Below are 21,348 nucleotides of genomic sequence, written 5' to 3' on the forward strand. Positions count from 1 at the left end.
TGTGCGCGCGTCTGCTTTAATAGAGGAGGGGCTTGGAAAGGGGCGGGCGAATATTTGTGTAGTCTTTATGTTGCGCAGTCAAAGTTTTGCGATGGCTCTAATACAATATACCACAGTAAAACGAGTTTATTTAATGCTATTGTTAATAACTGGCAGCCCCTGCGATTCAACATCATTTCAACTGCCCTTCTCATTCTCAGGACATGTAACAACGTGTCCGCCCACACATCCGCCCTCCCTGCTGCCTGTGACGTAGAAACGAGTCAGAGCAGCGACGTGTGGGGGGAGGAGTCGCCACCAGGAATTTCCAGTTTACTTTCAACTTGTGACACAGTGGGCTTTCAGACTTGTGTAGGGGAAAACAACTCTCACATGACGTGAAGTTTCCTTTTAAGTTATCAACTATCCTGACCTGACTACACAGCTTTTTGTTTGTGTTCTGTTTCATGTCGGTAAGGCGTTGTGTTTATGTGGAATGTTTTTTGAAGCAGCCTGTTGTTGTGGTTGGAGAGGCCACATTATTTTGCTGTTTCTATATATATTACACTTGCTGCAACTGCAATGGGACATAGCACCTTGTTTACTGTATTATTTACACTTTCTCTTATACAGAAAGATCTGTAAAAAAAAATAGTCTAAATATTGTGCAATTTTACTCTTCTAAAATGGACCTCTTCTAAATTGCAACATTTGTGCAACATCAGCGTCATTTTCAGTGTGATCTACAAACATCAGAGGTGAGGGAAATTATTTTTAGAATGGCTTCTTTTACAAGGATCCAACTACTAATATTTCATTACTTAATCACGTCCGGCAACTCTCACGGTAAGCTTTATGGGCCAGGAATTTGTGCAAATCACTTTAATATCAGCAGTTAAATAACACCTGTCATAGGAAAATAGTTCCCCCCCCCCGCAGGAAGTTTGGGCTAATTGGGATTCAGTGAAACTCCTGTAGGAAATTAGGGGTGGGATGGGGAAAACATCTTTTACTTCCTTATTTTTTGACAAAAAGTCACTCAATTTCCCTCCCTGCCCCTAATTTGCATATGCAAATTAGGATTTGGATTCGGTTCGGCCGTGCAGAAGGATTTGTCCGAATCCGAATCCTGCTGAAAAAGGCCGAATCCCGAACCGAATCCTGGATTCGGTGCATCCCTACTATTTGTACCTTTCAAAGTGAAGTCACACGTTGTTAGTTGTGTTGCTTCTGTTCTGTGTGTGGTAAAATATCAGAAAAAGTAATATAGTGCAACCAGCGAGGTAGCAGATCCATTTTATTTTGATGAACCGCCTGAGCAGTGTTATTATTTATGGCCCAAGCCTCATTCAGTGTGTATAAAATAAATGGATTGAAACAAGGGTAACAAGAAAATCTGGAGAGTCTTTGAAAGTGTGTAGTATGTGCTGCTCCCATGTGAATCTTGCCTCAGACGACAGCACCCTATAAGTTTACAGGGGCTACAAAAATGCCAATGCCGGAGGGCAGCAGCTGCCTCAGGGCAGCCAGGGGCCCAGTAACGTAACTAGGGTCACATGGGTTCAGGTGCAGGATTTCCACCCGGACCCTTTTAAAATGTTGAACTTGATGGACGTGTGTCTTTTTTCAACCTAACTTACTATTTTACTATGCCCCTTCACCCAACCCACCACCCTGCACCATCTAGATGTCCCCTCACCTTCCAGTTGGAGGCAGGCGTTGGGAGTGCAAGGAAGCAGATGGCTGGCCTAAACAAATACCTCTCTCTTCCACTTTCGGTGGAGACCCAGGTGCAGGTACACTCCCCTCACCCCTGATAGTTCTGCCACTGCAGGGGCCCAGGATAGCACCAGAAATGAAAGATGTATTACCAAATTAGCCCACAGGAGGCTAATGACTGACCTTGCATCCGTCTTGCTTGCACCCATCTTCCTTGCACATCATTCATGGGAACCAATATTCCTTGTATTTAATTCCTATTTAGGGCAGGTGTTAGGTTTATAGCTTGTTTGTAGGTGCTACACTGATCATTGCACTGAATTTACCATTACAGGTACATCTGGCAAACACAGCTATTGTACCCTGGTGCCAGACTGAATAAGATGCTGATGACTGCACTTTTTTGTCCTTTGGTGTGCAAAGTGCTTGCACCTGCCATTGCTAAATTAGTCCTTTAAAGGAACAGTTCAGGGTAAAAATAAAAACTGGGCAAATAGATAGGCTGTGCAAAATAAAAAACATTTCTAATATAATTCACTAGCCAAAAATGTAACGTATAAAAGGCTGGAGTGACTAGATGTGGAACAGAACCCAACTTCCTGCTTTTCAGCTCTCTAACTCTGAGTTAGTCAGTGACTTTAAGGGGGGGGGGGCACATGGGACATAACTGTTCAGTGAGTTTGCAAATCCTTAGTATGCAGGTCAGATCCAAAAGCAACAGTTATGGCCCATGTGCTCCCCCATCAAGTCACTGATTGGTTACTGCCTGGTAACCAATCTGTGGAAACCAAAAGAGCAGCAAAGCAGGAAGTTGTGTTCTGGCTATTATCTGGTTAGTGTCCAGTCACTCCAGCCTTTATATATTACATTTTTGGCTAACTAACTATATTAGAAACATTTTTTATTTTGCACATACTATCTATTTATCCAGTTTTTATGTGTATACTGAACAGTTCCTTTGAGGTGGTTATACAATGGCTGTTCCTGCATGCTATCTAAGCAATCGTCCTGCCAGTCAAATGGATAGCTAATATACAAGAACCTTTATATGTTCTGCTCACATAATAAAATATACACAGGCAAAGGCTTCCTGACACACATGTCCAGAAAGCTGAGCAGCATAACTGCCTAATAAAATCTGGGGATATGACCAGCTTTCATCTTGTCCCTGAAAGATTTGATTGCGTGGTTAACTCACTTAAAGAGTTTACATGACTATGTATAGTGCTTGATAGACAGTGGGAGGAATTTTGGCACTATAAGTAGGTAATAGAGGCATGTGCCTAGGGTGCAATGGTTAAACAGTGCTAGCACCGAAGACACACACTTTTTCTGCCTTCCCTAACTCTGGTCCCTGTGCATTAACACACCGCAACATCAGTGAGCAGGGGAAATGGATGTGGGGTGTTGTTGTGTTGAGAGTGGTGGGGGTGGACGGCAGAACAGGGAATGCCTTGGTTGCCCTTACTTATTTGTACCCAGCTTATGCTCTAACTCACCTTGTACCCAGATTGTCCCCTCTAAATATTGTCTAGTGAACTCACCAGGAAGCCCTGCACAGAAGCACACAATGGTGAAAACGTGCACATAATGTAAAATAGTTTTTCAATGCAAAGAAAGTAATTTTTGTGCTGTGCCTACACTTTTTTACACATTTCACAGGAGCATTATGTTGTAATTTTTTTAAAGGGGAACTCCGAATTCCAAACCAAAATTTGATAAAGAGGCCCACATAACACAGAAACCCCTAATATACCCATCACAGGTACCTGTTTCTTCAAAAAGTATGAATAAATGCCATTTTCTATGCTGAAATCCAGCTGTTTAACAGTTCTTCTGTTTCTGCATCATTTGAAATCCTGGCAGGGAAGGAGGGACTAAACACTGATGTCACAAATTGTAACCACTCCACAGCTTAAAGAAAACATAACTACATAACCCAAAATGCATTGCACTGTGATGTTCCCTTCCTTATTGAAATCACGTGTGCAGGGAATTGTGGGGTTTGGAGGATGCAGACTAAGGACAGATGGCTGTTGATACAAAGTAACAGTTGTCAGCCAGCTCAGCAAAGTAGTCAGAGAGATCAGCAGGAGAGCAGGTTGCTAGGCTTAGGGAACTGTCAGAAACCATTAGAATTAATGAAAAATCTGCATATTTTTTAAATGATGTGTATTGCAAAGCTTGAAATCATGTTTTCTTTTCAAAAAGCTTAAGTTATGTTTTTGTGGAGTTCCCCTTTAATGAAAAAGAATTGTGCTAATAACATATGAAGCACTTTTCAGTAGTCAGGGGCCATTTGTGAGGCCTGTGAGTTTCTACATATTGCTCAATACTGGTCCAACCTCATCAACTCCTCATCAACTCCAACAATAGCATCTTGTTAATCAGTCTAATCCAAGCAATAAAACTGCTTAAACACAGTCTAACCCCTATTTTATGTTCCAGGAAACAAACGGGACAAACAAAACGTAAAACATAAAATCGGAATATGTAAAGTAAAATGTTTCACAAAAGGAAAATGCTCCAAAATTATGATAAATGTGGGCAAATCAACTTAAAATCTAAATGCATTAGAACATAACAGGACTTGGGGAAAAAAAGCTAATGCGAAAATGTAAAATGAGGAAAGATTAAATGTGGGTTTAAATGTATGTAAATTTAGAACTGAATCGTTATGTTTGTATATCTGTAGGTGGAGCTTACATACAGCCTGCACATCTGCACTTTTCAAGATGGATTTCAATTCCATGCTTCTCCGTATTGATGATGGATTAGGAAGAGAAGATATAGAGGCTTTAAAATTCCTCTGCAGGGATGTCCTAAGGAAAAATAAATTGTTATCTGTTCAGTCTGGCCATGAACTTTTTCAGCAACTCATGACTGAAGATTTAATAAATGAGGATAATTATTTTCTGTTGGGGGAACTTTTATACATTATTAATCACCACAGCCTTCTCCATGATCTTGGCACAAATAAAGTGGAAGTGCAGAAAGCTCTTCCACATCACTGGAAAATATCACCTTATAGGTATGATTTTATCTCCACTATTTCCTATCGATTTAATCACATAACTAACAGGTCAGGAAAACAGTGCGCTAATAGTTATGTCAGATTAAACTATATTGCAGTATCGCTTAAAAATAATTTAAAAGGCACCTATCTGAAAAAATTATACCCTTAAGATAGGATCATTCCCCTAGTCCAGGTACCTTAGTACTTGCCGGGGGCATTTTTTAAAAAGCAAAACAAAACGAAAAACTCTATTAGCCCACACCTCCAGCGGGGGAAACATTATTTTTGACGATAGGTGTCCTTTAATGTTACATTGTGATGTGAACTTTATGCAGCCAGTGTAAATAGATACACTGCTTGCTGAAAACTGCAAAGCCCTAGGAGTTACTGTAGGAATGTCATGTTACCATTGTCTTCCTGTTCCTGAACCCTCTGTACAGTCTGGGCTGGGTCTGCATGTACATTGGGTCAAAACACTGGTTGGGCTCTAAACAGATTGACACCCTGCTGGTAATGTCATCCTTCTACTTTCTATGTTTAGTAACATTTAGGGGGTTGTTTTTTAACGTCCGATTTTTTTCCGGTTGATCTTTTAAAGGGCAAACACATTTTTTCGGAGAAAAAAAAATAGAATTTTTGGTGATTTATTAAACCCTGATGCTGCTAAAAGTCAAAGGCAGTTGTTCCGTTTACAATTGGATGATATGATCTGCGCTGGGTTTTGTATAATAATCCGAGGAGTTTGTGGTTTTTGTTTATAATCCGAGAAAATATGAGTTATCGGGCATCGAATCCAAAAAAAAAATCATACAATTCAGATTTTTTGATGATTTTATCGAGTCTTTTCCCACACCAGATTATATAGAATAAATTTATTGATAAATGCATGTGCATTGGAGATTAGTTGAAGTGGGTTTAAGAAAATTGTGAGAAATTACTTATCAGTAATAATTAGTAAATAATCCCCTAAATAAATCAATTTAACAAATGTTACCAGTTTTTCAAGCAGGATTGAATCTTTTCAGAACATTTCACTGGAAAGTCCCATTTTTTTCTACATTGAACAGCCAGAAAAAGAAACAAAGTTTCTAACTTAATTGGCTTTTGGCAGAGAGCCCACATACATACACAACAGAAGATTAGAAACATTTGTAACAATTCAAATGTATCTAGATAAGCAATCTATATAAGCAAATAAGTAATTGTAACAATATAAGATAACAGGTCCCTTGGGAAAAGGGACTCTCATCTTAACGGGCAATTCATCTTTATGATCATTAGCAAAACTGTAATAACTGGAAAAAACACAGAAATATGTTCAAACTTTTATAACCTGCAAAATTTTGTAAAATTAACATGGTAATTAGGGGGTGTAGCTACAAAATTCCGCCACACTATGCGTGGCAACTTTTTTGTCCCTCTTTTTATTTACAAAATGTTGGGAGGTATGAGAATGTTATATGACTACTCAAAAAATAAAATATATTTTGCAGATGCCGTTGCTCAGAAGTTGCACGCCAATACAGAGCGCACATTGCTGTTATATGTTATAATTTGTTTTATTTTTATATACATGTTTATCATTTTTAAAGCTACACCTTTTTTTGCAGTTTCTTGCAACCTATTTGCCTTCACAGGCTGGGCTCCATACATATTCCTCTTGGTTTGCACTTGAACAGCCAGGCAGTATGTGATAATTTAATATGGACAACATTTGAGTGATTGTTTGGGCATAGACCAGTTATGCCATAAATATTTGGAAACAAATGCCCTATTTTTATATGAGTCTAGTTTATAATGTATAGTTCTGTAGAGAGCTATGAATGTTATATGACTTGTATTTATTTTCCAGTGTTACGCTGGCGATACATATGTCTGCTTGCTTGTTGAGGTCACTAAATGAGCATTTTCACAATTTAGCCAGCCACACAGTGGGTCATATCAGAAACAGTGATGAGATTATATATAGAGAGTGGTCTGTGGCAATTTGCGTTGAGAGGACCCAATGGTTTGGCAAGCTGATTGAAAGGCACCATGCATTCTGTTTGGAGAGACCAAGTCAGTAGCCTTTATTGCAGGCATGTCCAAAGTCAGGCCGGGGCCAAATGCGGTCCGTTTTCAAATTTACACCGGCCCTCCGCCTCCATCATGAAATTAATAATAATGTGGCCTCCCAGCACAGTGCAATCAGGAATCGCGTAGCGGTAGCAGTAATATTTGGGCAAATTAGTGAAATGATCTGCCACTTGCTGAAGGTGTTGGCAATAGACAAGTACTGGCACATTGTGACGCGCCGCTCTCACATACTTCTTTAGGGCTGAAGGTGTCAATAGATATACTGACGTGCCAGTACTGTAAACTAAAGAAGTACGTATGTGAGAGCGACGCGTCACTACGTGTCATTACGTGTTTATTGCTAACGCCTTCAGCATACAGGCAGCAGTATAGACCAAGTGGCAGATCATATCACTAATGTGCCCAAATATTACTGCTATGGCTACGCGATTCCTTGTTTAAATGAGTTAAATGATGTTAATGGTTCAAAGAATGCCAGGCTGAATGGCCGGCCCCCACACATTTTCACCTCACCAATTCTGGCCCTTGTTGCAAAAAGTTTGGACACCCCTGCTTTATTGTCTTGTGTTTGGCCAGTTCCAGAACTAAAAACATTTTGTCCAAAGCAGCTAATCTGATAAATAAACTTCGGCCATGCACTTCAATGGCTGCCCATATCACTACAATTTGCTTGTAAAAAATACTTTCATTTCTTTGTGTTACTTTTTGTGTAATTGAAAATTGCTGAAAAAGGCTAATGTGCTCTTATGAAGAAGGGCATTGTTATATACATTTCTGACTAAAAGAACAGTAAGGGTCACAATACATCTAATATGCTCTGTATTTATAAATTGTAGGCAAATGCTTTATGAACTTTCAGAAAATGTAACTGGAGAAGATGAAAAGCGTATACTGTTCATACTGCCTCTTCAGAAAAAGCATAAAGAGAACAAGGTGAGACAACAAAATCACATAACCAAATGTATTGGGGTTTCTAAAATGATGAATACATATTTTGCAGTAGGATACAGTCCTCTCTCAACCTGCACCAAAACTTTTAAAGGGTTGTTTACCATTGAATTAACTTTTAGTATGATGTAGAGGGTGGTATTCTGAGACAATTTTGGTTTTCATTTTATATTATTTATGTTTTTTGAGTTATTTATATCTTTTTTTTTTTCAGCAGCAGCTCTCCATTTTACAATTTCAGCAATCCAGTTGCTAGGGGGTCCAATTACCCTAGCAACCATTCACTGATTTGAAAGAGTGACTGGAATATGAATAGGAGAGGGCCTGAATAAAAAGATGAGTAATAAAAAGTAGCAATAACAATAAATCTGTAGCCTTACAGAGCATATTTTCTTTAGATGGGGTCAGTGACCCCCACTAAATCTGGAAAGATTCAGAAGAAGAAAACTATAAAAAAACACCTATTGAAAAGTTGCTTAAATCTAGCCATTCTATAACATACTAAAAGTTAAAGCCAAGGTGAACCACCCCTTTAAAGGTATGCATGGGGGAATGCATCAGAATGGCCACCTCATTGCAACCAGGGGCCCAGAAATGCTCCAGGTCTCTTTGTGCTACCAGATTCAGCTCTGAATATGAATGACAGAACACCATTGATAATTTACCCCATTGCATTTAACAGCATAACTATTTGCTCATAATTATTTCCATTGGAGTCAGTCAAAGCCAATATCAGTTGGCTCGACTCCCGCCATACAAGCTCTAAATATCGTACATCAGCCAGTATTACTGCTGAATCGTCAGATACAGGTAGAATTCTAGTTGTTTCTACCTGTATATCTGACAATTTAGCACTAACATGTCTGCATTTAAAACTAAGTGGTTGCAGGAAAGATTGATATATATATATATATATATATATATATATATATATATATATATATATATATATATATATATATATATATATATATATATATATATATATATATATATATATAATTAATATTTTGTCAATATTCAGCAAAATATTTTCAATGGTTTTAAAGATATTTAGAAATGTCATTGCTGCTAAAAGCAGTATGTGTTCCTTGCTATTCTATGCACTGCTGGTTCTTCCTTTTTAAACTATAAATGCAAGGGAATGCATGATTAATACGTTTGTTTTTTTTTTGGATAAGATAACATTTGTCTCTAAAGTGAATTGTGTTAAAAGCATCTCCTGTAGTAGACTATGCATTAAATGAAGGCAGACAGGTAAGTCACATGTAATTAATGGATATAAAGAATGAAATGGTATGTTAAATGTATTGTGTGCTTACATGACATTAGTTTACTGGTGTAACATAGTAACATAGTTACTATGTTACACCAGTATACTAATGTCATGTATACACAATACTAATAATGTATTGTGTGCTTACATGACATTAGTATACTGGCATGTTTATAAAAGGTTTAATTACTTACTAAAGAGGTTACAACTGTCAATATTAACGTTAAAAAATGTAATTATTGTTGCAAGGAGAAAATGCTCAATAGAATAAAGATCTCTGTATTCTTGGATTTTAGACCTTTCTGGATGTGTTGTGTCAACTGGAAAAAGAGAACGCCATTACAGAAGATAATGTGAAACTCCTGGAAGAAGTCTTCAGAAAGGTTTCACCTGATCTATTGAAAATAATTGAAAAATACAAGGAACGAGGAGGTAGGTGGAGGTTTAGCTTCATGATTAACATTCCATATTGCACATTAGTTGCAATATGTGTCACAATTTACATGACTTGAAGAAGTAAGTCTGCATTGATGTTTTGGGGTTGGGGCTTAGGGACTAAAAAGTACAACTAAAACTAGAAAGTTGTTTTTGGGTTTAGGATCCCTTTAATATTCCAACAATTCTTTTAGGCTCTGAAATCATGTTTAAGAATTTGGATTATTTCATTATAATGGAGTCTATGGGAGACGGCCATTCCGTAATTCGGAGATTTCTAGATAACGGGTTTCTGGATAATGGCTCCTATACCTGTACTTTATTTTCTTAATAATAGTTATTTCTTTAATGTATCAATTAATCAGTTCTAAGTTAATAGTGATGGTTTGTTGATGCTTACAAGTAAGGGATTTTAACTGCTACGATTACTGTTTTTATTTCCAGATAAATTACACCGCCCAGAAATTGGCTTGATGCAACCATCTGCTCCTCCAGACTATGAGCATGAATTAATAAACCCACATCTCTCTATCCAGGTCTATGTCATTTCATGGTGATTACTGAAGCAACATATACAGTATATGTACAGTCATATGAAAAACTTTGGGAACCCCTCTTAATTCTTTGGAGTTTTGTTTATCATTGGTTGAGCTTTCAATGTAGCAACTTCCATTTAATATATAACATGCCTTAGACAGGTGCATTTATTTGGGCACCCCAACAGAGATATTACATCAATAGTTAGTTGAGCCTCCTTTTGCAAATGTAACAGCCTCTAGATGCCTTCTATAGCTTTTGCCATTCGTTTATTCAAAACCTCTCCAGTTCAGATAAATTTGATGGCTGCCGAGCATGGACAGCTTGCTTCAAATCATCCCATAAATTGTGATGATATTCAAGTCGGGGGACTGTGATAGCCATTCCAGAATATTGTATTTCTCCCTCTGCATAAATGCCTTTGTAGATTTCGAAGTGTGTTTAGGATCATTGTCTTGTTGGAATATCCAACCCCTGCGTAACTCCAACGTTGTGACTGATGCATTAACATTACCCTGAAAAATTTGTTGATATTGGGTTGAATTCATCTGACCCTCCACTTTAATAAGGGCCCCAGTCCCTGAACTATCCACACAGCCCCACAGCATGATGGAACCTCCACCAAATTTGACAGTAGGTAGCAGGTGTTTGTATTGGAATGCGGTGTTCTTCTTCCACCATGCAAATCGCTTTTTATTATGACCAAATAACTAAATTTTTGTCTCATCAGTCCAAAGCACTTTGTTGCAAAATGACTGTGGCTTGTCTAAATGAGCTTTTGCATACAGCAAGCAACTCTGTTTGTGGCGTGAGTGCAGAAAGGGCTTCTTTCTCATCACCCTGCCATACAGATGTTCTTTGTGCAAAGAGTTGCTTTGAGGATCCCATGCTGTCACTTTTCAGAGGAAAGTCAAACAGAAGCACAACTTGCAATTGGCCACCTTAAATACCTTTCTCATAATTGGACACACCTGCCTATGAAGTTCAAGGCTTAACGAGCTAATCCAACAAATTTGGTGTTGCCAGTCATCAGTATTGAGCAGTTACATTCATTCAAATTAGCAGAATTACCCAAATGTTTGCAGAGCCAGTTGTTCACATTTGGTTTCATTTCATACTGAAATTAACTGAATACCGATTCACTAAAAATCTTTGTTCAGAAAACACCCAGTACTCAGATGTTCCTGGGAAATGAAAGACATACCACTGTTATCTTTTTTTGTAGAAAGTGGAGTAAATTATTATGCATGCTGACAGGGGTTCCCAATTTTTTCATATGACTATATATGATAGAGTTGTAGTGGGGGTGTATTTGGCCTGGAACTCAGTGGAATATAGAATACCGTATATACTCGCGTATAAGCCGAGTTTTTCAGCACCCAAAATGTGCTGAAAAACTCGACCTCGGCTTATACGCGGGTCAGCTAAATCCCTGCACATACCGTAGCCAATCCCTCACCGGCCGCAGATACGAGGCTCCTTCCGCGGCCCCAACACACCTCCCTCTCCCATAGCGCATCAGGAGAAGACGTAGCGCAGCTCCTCCTGTCTGGTGACGTAGGAGGTTGTCGCTAGAGGTGTCATGGCTGCTCAGAAGATCAATGAGGCGCTGCACCTAGCAAAAGCAGAAAAAAGGTACCGTACCGACTGTCACGATCGCCGCCCGGAGCAGGTCCAGGAGCTCCGGGCGGCGCGTCCTTCCCTGCCGGCGTCGCTCCCAAAATGGCGGCGCCCATGGCCGCCACGTATAAATTTTTCCAGTTTTCTTAGGTAAATTAGGTACCTCGGCTTATACACGGGTCAGCTTATACACGAGTATATACGGTATATGTATAATAGATAAGATTTGTCTTCAGTATGCATTTTATTAAAAAAAAAAATGACCACATTGAGTTATGCATAGCCACATAGCTGGCATACTATCATATGAGTCCTAAGAACTGCAAGAGTGCATATAAAATCACCTCCATGACAGCAAAATCAATACATAATAATAATAATAATACATCATAGCAAAACGGAATTACTATAGTGTAACATTACTCCAATAAATCAAAATCTAAAAAAGAATCAGAAGTCAAATACATTCCCCGAATATAAAAAGATTTAAACTGCATGCATATAGACAGGACAAAAAACAAACATTGCAATAAAATTTGTGAATGAAAGTTTTTTTTAGAGTAGTATGACAAGAATATCACCAAATAAATTAGATTATATTTTGAGTATAAATATTTACATAGAAATACATACATTTTTTTAAAAAGAAATCTTTATATTACACATTAACAACCCATAGAAGATGATAAAATCACAGAAAACAAATATACTATATGACAGACAGTATAACTGATATACACATATTTACTTCTATAAACATAATTATATAAACATATTAAAATGTTGTATATTAGTATTTTTAACCTCAGACACCACTGATATTATTAGAGCAATTAGCCATATTCTACACCCACCTTGTTATACTACTTTAAACCAGTGTTTAGTTTAGACATCTCTATTCTTCCTTATATACACAATACATGTTTTTTTTAAAGTTACTAGTTACAAGTGATTTCTGAGGTGTTGGAGACCTTCTAGCACATTCTAGGGAGGTACCCATTAACCTTTCGGCATGTTTGTGTTTGTATCTCATTCCACAAATGATTAAAACTGACAGTATTGGCCATTCCTGATTGATTATGTTGTCCACAGGGGTCCTTTTCAACTCTATCTGGTTATGACAGGTGTGGCTTCGGGATAGTTCTTTTGACTTCTACATTAGAGGGTACTTGTGGGTGGAGTGTGTGTGTAGGTGAAAGGAGATAGCTGGCATCAATTTGAAAAATACAGATCTTTATTCCATAGCCTGTGTAGCTAGCACTGTACAGGTAAGTGTTCTGGGCTCATCTCTGTCCCTGTAGGTACACAGCCATTGTTATGCAGCGTGCAGATACACACAAATATCCGAAAGAACTGACATACTTCCTTATTCATAAGGCATTTAGATCCGGCAAGATTGTACATGTTAATTGCATTAATGTATATAAACTTGTTTTTGCTTATAAAACAGGTTTCAAGCAAAGATAATGAATCTTGGGATGAAGGTATGTTCTATATGTTATATATCTGCTATCATTTATTCATATATTTAACCAATTTGAGGCAACCTATTGGTGCCAAAACAATTCTATTGGGTTTATTTAATGTTTTTTTAGTAGCCTTAAATATTATAACCCATTTAAAAGATCTTTCTATAAATAGCCAATTTCTGTTCAAATTATTGTTTGTATTATAGGTTGATTAATGGGTTCAAGTGTAATTCCACTAGACAAGTTATGGCCAAATTACAATTAAGTTAGCTAAATGAGGATGCTAAGTAATGTATGGATGGTCATCTAATGATTACGCACACTTCTCAGTGGACAACTGGCCAGGATGATTTTTTTAGTTAGGTGCCGTACCTTAACTAAATAAAATTGGAATTAAATTATGTCCTCATTGATGTATGTGGGTAGGCAAAAACATGGTGATGTGCAACAGTCATGATTAAGCTCTCATATATTTAACAAAAATAGGTGCTAGAGACCCATTTCTCCCTATTCCCATAGCATATCATAGGCAATGGCTTAAATGCAGCCAACATTAACTTTTAATTATTTTGGTTTAAATTTATACATCAGTCCTCACCGGCTTGATTTATTAATGTCATGTAGTCAGACCCTTTTCTTTGTCCATCTCTCTTTTAAACATTTGGGCCTGGCAGTTTTTAGTCACCCTTTCTTGCTCTGGATCATCAAATCAATCAAGATGTTATATTGTTTTTATTCTAAATATAGTACAGGCCTGTCAACTCCAATAATCATTATTATAACTAAAATGTATTTGATTTCATTGTAGGAATAGAGAGTCTGATAGAGCATAATGGAACAATACTTGGAGAGGCTGAAAAGGAAGGTGAGCACTGGTAATATACTGCTGGAGTATATATAGAGAGTAATGATAATAAATATGGTAAAAGTTTATTTTTTTGTTGTTGTCCAAAACTGTTGTGATCCTTACAAGGACTCATTTATAAAGGCCTAGAAGTGGAACGTAGAAGAATGGCACATAGGCGTGCTCCCGCCTGCCCCTTATGTTGCAGGTTAGGCAGTAAGGACAGGGCTTAGCTTTGTCTCCTGCCTGTGCACTCTGCAGCAAGCACTTGTTTTTTGACGTGCAGCAGAAATCCTGGGGGAGCAGGTACTCTGTAAGTAAGCCCTTTTGCTGGCCTTAACACTTCTGTAATTACACCTATGGACAAATGACCCCTATTTTGTAATAAATCGAATTGTAATTCCTCATTTCAACTATAACTCTGCAACTATTAAAGAACAAGAGAAATAATTATTCCTTTTCAAGGCACACTAAGCACCAATAAAAGAAGGTGGTTCAGTAAATCTAACAGATTACTGACCTCTTACCTAAATGAATCCTCATAAGATCTACATCCCCACACTTTAAATCATAATTGAGCTGAAAGTTGTAAAAGTTATTAAAATGTTCTATGTGTGATGTCATAATCACAACTTTCAATTTCTGAAAAATGTACACATATACCATGCGATTTTTTAATTATATTCAATAAAAACAAGTTTATAAAAAATGTAAGATTATTTGTCTCCAGTTAAAGAAGTGGGCTACAGTCTATGAGGAATCAAGCCTCCTTTTGATGTGCAGCATTTTGTCAGGTCCTGCCTTTCACTCATAACAAGATACCGTATATACTCGAGTATAAGCCGTCCCGAGTATAAGCCGAGGTACCTAATTTTACCTCCAAAAACTGGGAAAGCTTATTGACTCTAGTACAAGCCTAGGGTGAGAAATGCAGCAGCTTCTGGTAAGTTTCAATCAAAAAACTGAGGGTTTCTGCTCCCATTGGAGGTGCCGGTGTCTCGTTTTTTGGTAGCCGGCGACTATTCTTGGACGGCGGCGAATATTCTTGGAGACTATTACTACTGCAGCCTCACAATTTGGGGTTCACTGCTTTAAAGGGTTATCATATTTTTATGGTAAATTATTTGATGTAAAGTTCTTCCAGCTCTTTTAAGGAGGAGGGTTGCCATTTCTTGGACTTCTCTCAGTGTCTTATCTGCAGCCTAAAGACAGCTTTGTCATCCAGCACTATAGGAAATCATTTGTTATGGCTGGTCATGCCCATTAAAAATGCCATAATTGTGACCTCTTATATCTAAAATATGATGTCAATTCACAGCAGATTAAATCTTGTCCATTCTCATAGACTAACATGGCTGTAGTTAGGCATTATGATTCAAATCATAATAAAATATGAATACAGAAAGAAATAGGGATTTTCTTACAGTATATCAGTCTAAACCAGCAATATTTGATTATGCATCAGTGAAGCATTCATCTTCATATGCATAACTTTCTCTCTAAAATCATATTTATATATGTCTGTAACAATTACATTATGCAAATCTTCTAATTTACAAACTCTCTGATTTACAGATGACGAATCAGGAAACATTGACCATCAGCTCTCTGATCTCAGACTGAATCCTGAAGTTACACCACAAGCAAGCTTACAGGTTTGTCTATTATTTAGTACTAAAGTGCAGGAGAATAATGTAATTGAAATTAATGAAATCAGTAGCAACCACAGAAGGAGAATATACATTAACTGAATGTCAGTTTATGGGAATATATGTATCACTTTCTGAAGCCACTATAAATTTATGTTCGGCTTGCTTTATTTTTCTGAATTACAGATGTTTTATCATCAGAAGTTTAAAATACCATTGCAGTGAAGCAGGAAACCACACGATGTACTCCCAAAATCTCATACATTCTTTTGTCACCCTAAGCAGGTGTTTGAACCCCTCCCTGTTAGATCAAGGAAAGTATAAGCCCATGTGGCAAGTGAGTAAGTTACTCAGAAACCTATATGAACTCCTGTATTACTTAATAACCCACTTGCCCAATACATAAGGTAGACACAGCAGGGTTTCAAAACAGAGGATGCTTATAAATTATACGTATAACTGCTGTTAATGTTTATACTGCATTTACCTGTACTATTATTGCAATACCTTCCTGTGAAATACTGATGTTATTCTGGTATACTTAATAAACTTGAATACATAATACATAAGGTAGACACAGCAGGGTTTCAAAACAGAGGATGCTTATAAATTATACGTATAACTGCTGTTAATGTTTATACTGCATTTACCTGTACTATTATTGCAATACCTACCTGTGAAATACTGATGTTATTCTGGTATACTTAATAAACTTGAATTGTTAAAGAACAGAAGTTTAAAATACAGCTATGACCATATTTACCTTATTGTAAGATTCATGTAAGAAGCAATGCATAAAGATAGGGGGACTAGATTAATGGTTCTCTTCTTCCAATTAAAGAATTGTTTCTTAAATAAGTTACAGTTGTATGTTTCTACAGATATTCATAGATATTACTAATGAGCTCAAAGACAGATATTCTACAGGCTAATGAGCTAAAATTCCTAACAGACATTTCATAATTTTGTCAGTTTACATTTACATGTACTGTAGCTGACTTTTAACATTGTTGTTGGACCCTATAGATCAGGGGTGTCCAAACTTTTTGCAACGAGGGCCAGATTTGGTGAGGTGAAAATCTGGGGGGCCGACCATTCAGCTTGACATTCAGCCTGACACTGATATCCCCTCCGAGGTAGCTAACTAGCAATTTAGGCCCTATCTATTTGGAGTCACATGACATTTCTACTGTATTATTATCCTTTGTTTCTATACCTCTGACATATTCCCCAGTGCTACACAGAGATTATACATCATTCCCATCAGAGAAGAGTTTCTGCAGCAGCTGAGATCAGACACTACAACTCCCAGCACCCCCTGCCTGGAGCCCAATGACTCGTGTAATAATCATCCAGAGCGCAGGGGATGCTGGGAGTTCAGTGACAGAAGGAAAAGGAGGCGCTGCCAAAACTTGCTATTGCAAACTCCCCCCCATTGTGGCCCGGTCCTCCCTCCTTAGCCCGCCTCTGTGCTCAAGGCTGACAAAAGCTGAACGCAGAGCACGGAATGCTGAGCTGAGAAGGGAGGGCTAAGGAGGGAGGACTGAGCCACAAGGGGGGAATTTGCAGCAATTTGCCCCCCTTCACCAAAAGTCAGATGAGAAGCAAAACAAACGTGGGAGAGGAGAGGGAGGGATGAGATTGGAACTGCCAGTCATGTTCAAATGAAGGATACAATTACAGGGAACTGTTGTTTAGTCGCATTTTATACAAAACCCCATGTAACGTGCAGCAGTATGATGGTCATAGCAGAGACAAGGAGAGAGTCACTGATATAAATGCTTGCAAAGCAAAGTTGTGCCCTATATTCAAATAAACACAAAGAGCAAAGGTTGTAACTTCAAGTCATTTCCAGAGCGCCCCTTCATTCCCTTCTCAAACAGGGTCAGAGGAGACATTCCTATCCTGCGCGTGGCAGCGCGGATGTGTGCGAGCGAGTGACTGCCAGCTGCTGGATGCTGCTGCTTATAAGCAGAGCGCTACTGTGGATGTGGTGGGTTGGTGCTTCGGTTACTCCTGGCCAGTGTCGGACTGGGATGCCAGGGGCCCACCAGAAAACCTTAAACTCAGGGCCCACTTTACAAACTATTATTCCTCCTCTCCTCACTCAATCTCTTTATTCTCCTAGTCTTTTATCTCTACATACTATACTCTATTCTTCCATTATCAAGCCCCTTAAAGAAATACAGAAATGGTCATGAAATGAGCCAAATGTTTAGCAGCATGAGGGCCCACTGACACCTGGGCCCACCGGGAGTTTTCCTGGTATCCCAGTGGGCCAGACCGACACTGCTCCTGGCTGGATGCTACTGTCTGCCTGCCGCTTGCTGCTGCCGACTGTGTGCACCATTAGGAGTAGCAGCTTAACGGACTGTCTGTGTGCGAGACTGATACTGGCTGCGGAAGTTCTGCCTGCCTGTGCACAAATCTTACAAATCTCAGTTTACAAATTGCTGCTGTCAATGTGCGAGCTGGGTGCTGCCAGTGGTAGGTTGTCGCTGAAGGTGCCAGCCTATGTTGAAATATACTACTTGCCACTGACAGTCTGGGCACTAGCTGTGAACTGTCCATGGCCAGCAAAGTATTGGCAGCACGGAGATGTGACTGCAGTGAACAAGAGGCGAATCTGCATGTGCTCTGGAGCAGCTGATCATTACCTGCTGCGGGCCAATTAAAAATGGATTGCGGGCCGTAGTTTGGACACCCCTGCTATAGATAATGAGCAGCAAAAAAAAATATAGTATGGAACCAATTCACATAACAAAAAAGGAAGGAAAAGAATCTTTCATAGCCGGTGCTAGTCGATACAATATTTTCTTTTTTGTACTTCTTTGCTCCCTGTATCTTAATAACCAGACCTAGTAATTGGCTAGTAATTACATTACTATATATTTTATTGTGGGTATAATGATCAAAATACAACATTTTAAATCATTTTTACTGCCGATTGAACACCAGTTTTAATAATTGGTTTAATTTGCTTTTATTAGGGCTACTCATTTAATGTGAGGCATTAGAACTACCTTGTAGTAAATCAAAGCATGAGCAAATGTAAAAAGACGTGTATGTTTCTTATAAAACAAAGTTCATGCTCCCAGCTAGCTAATAATAATGTTATTGTGATATGTTTATACAGTGAATATGGGAAGCTTTCTTATAGTCTGTACAAATTTAGACTTGAATTGTACTGTGTATTTGCAATAATATATCCTCTTCCTCGCTGCATGTTTCTCTGTACTAGCATAAGATGATGGCCACCCACACTGGTGTAAGCAAGCTGAAGTATAGCATCTGTACCCAGTGCTAGCTTTGGTTGCTTGTCTGATTAATACATAGAAAAATCACTGTTTTCTGTGTTTAGTCTATAATTACCTAATGATGATGTTTTTCTGATCTTTCGTATTTTTATGTGGGTTTCATATACTAAAATATTAGTCCCACTGATTAAAATTAAAAACTAAAACCCAAGATCAGCTGATAGAAGTTATGAATTATTAGGGGTTATTTATCAATACTGGGCAAATTTGCATCCAGGCAGTATCCCAGAGCAATCAATCTGTGATTAGCTTTTTTTTCAGCCAGCTGCAGTTAGAGCACCCCTTTGAGTGGTTGCTATGGGTTACTGCCCTGGTGCATACTTGATAAATGAGCACCTGTGTTCTTGTAGAGCTACAGCCTGACTGAAGCCAATAAAAAACAAAAAACACTGTGATGTGTTTTAAGAAGGGTTCACCAAAACTCTCTGATTGTATCCCAGTTGTGTGTTTTTTCCAAATGCCTTTAGGTTACTGTTACTCTCTGAAGCGACCAGTGTTTAAGGTTTGAAACCCACTAGCTACATGTTACGTTAAAGGGGTGTTCGCCTTTAAGTTAAATTTTAAACCCTTTAACCTTTAACTATAGATTAACTTAACTCCAATCACAAAGCATTTTTAACTTTATTTGGACACAAGATGTTAAAGGGCAGAATACAGCAACTGTAAATAGACAGATATAAATAAATAGCAAAATCGAGCAAAATGAATAGAACATCCCCAGAGATGCTAAAAAAAAAAAATTTTGTATATTCATTTCATTTTCAGAACCATATTTTCTTAGTTTTAATTTTAAAACCGTAACATAACATCATTTGGCCTGCTCATTTATGCAGTACTGTGTTAACTAGAGATAATGAGCTCTGTATAAACACCCCCCCTACTGTCAAACCTTTTTTGTGGTTTACAGATAAACAAAAGTCCAATAAGCATGGGCTTTATCTCTGGACAGGTAATTCAATATCTAGGGCAGAAGTCCGTCACATGTTGTACCCTGTGTGCTACACTGTGACAGTCGAGACTGTGACCCTTTAACACTTTTGATGTGTGCACATAACAAATAAGGTAATCCATTGCTTAATGTGGTTCTTCTCAAAGTTTTATTGCATCTACACCACAGCTTGCATTTGCCCACTCTTATTTATATAGTGCATATATAGTTATTTCATTAGACATTGATCGCAACACCTGTAATATATACATAATGATGCATCCATTCCTTTTTTCTGTATCTTCTAGATGGAATTGTATCACATGAATCACAAACATCGAGGTTATTGCTTGATTATTGATAATTCCATTTTCATGAAGGGTAAAAGAAGAGAAGGGTCAGACAAAGATGCTGGTAAGTATAATCTGTTAATTTTGTTTGAAACCATCTTGCACCACTGTTTTGCTTCCAAACAGGCCACAAAAGTGCTAAATATAAGCCATTTAATTAATTTCCAGTTGCATACTTTACTTCGCTGTTCGAGCAACATCAGCAGTATTTGTTGATCTATTTTGACCTTTCTGAATCTCATCAGAATGATGCCAAACTACTCATTATGTTTCATGCTAAAGTATTCTTGGCTCAGAAATAAGAATGGTTATTTCTTGGTGTTATATTTTGCATGCTAATATATTTAAATATCTCTGCTTTTTCTTACTTGTTCCAGGTGCCCTGAGTGATGTATTTTCATGGCTTGGATTGGAAGTGGAAATTGTGAAAAATCTAGGGACAGAACAGATTCGTGGTTGTTTAAAGAGGTTTAAATCCAAAGACCACAGTGAAAGAGACTGTTTTGTTTGCTGTATTTTGACACATGGGGAATCAGGAACAGTTATGGGAAGTGATGATAAAGAAGTATCCATCCGTGAAGTTATGTCCTATTTCACAGCGACAAGCTGCATATCTCTAGCTCTAAAACCAAAGCTGTTTTTTATACAAGCCTGTCAAGGGATATATACACACCCTTCATCAAAAGTAGAACCTGATGCATCAGTTCCTGTAGAACACAAAAAGTATATTGTGAATGTTCCAAAGGAGGCTGATTTCCTACTAGGGATGTCTACAGTTGATGGTTATGCTGCATACCGCCACAAAAAATATGGCTCATGGTACATTCAGGCCCTTTGCAAGAACCTTGTAGAAATGGTTCCAAGGTTAGTAGTAAAGAAGGCATTTCATCTGCTATTATCAAGTCAAGGTTAATGGCACACTAGGTGGTTTCACTGCTGCCTTCAGCAAAGCACCATAAACATGCCTGTTGCCTCCCAATAACTTTAATGTGAAACTTTTTAAGGCTTAAAGGAGAAGGAAAGGCTAAATCAGAAAGGTCTATATAAAGACACCAGTAAACCCTCAAAGTTCTCTGTCAAAAGAAACACAGCATTTCTTTTCTCTATTGTGTATACATGGGCTTTTGTATCAGACTTCCTGTTTTCATCTAAAACCTCCAGGGCAGGGCTTGAGCATGCTCAGTT

The 21,348-nt window shown here is 38.1% G+C and overlaps 1 protein-coding gene across 3 annotated transcripts in view; it reads left to right on the plus strand.

The window, feature by feature from the left end:
* Nucleotides 1-225: 225 nt before the first annotated feature.
* Nucleotides 226-21,348, plus strand: part of casp10.S (caspase 10 S homeolog) — a 28,721-nt gene continuing 7,598 nt past the window's right edge. Inside the window, exons 1-10 of one of the 3 annotated variants that reach the window (XR_005964454.1) lie at nt 226-452; nt 4,394-4,729; nt 7,627-7,723; nt 9,311-9,446; nt 9,894-9,985; nt 13,057-13,090; nt 13,884-13,940; nt 15,495-15,574; nt 20,122-20,227; nt 20,541-21,027. Coding sequence is in view for 2 of the 3 variants with exons in the window: in NM_001087941.1 (NP_001081410.1) it covers nt 4,434-4,729; nt 7,627-7,723; nt 9,311-9,446; nt 9,894-9,985; nt 13,057-13,090; nt 13,884-13,940; nt 15,495-15,574; nt 20,122-20,227; nt 20,541-21,027 (1,385 nt within the window). In the remaining variant the exon portion in view is untranslated. 3 annotated transcript variants of the gene reach the window in all.

Source organism: Xenopus laevis, chromosome 9_10S (assembly GCF_017654675.1).
Source record: "Xenopus laevis strain J_2021 chromosome 9_10S, Xenopus_laevis_v10.1, whole genome shotgun sequence".
NCBI lineage: Eukaryota > Metazoa > Chordata > Amphibia > Anura > Pipidae > Xenopus > Xenopus laevis.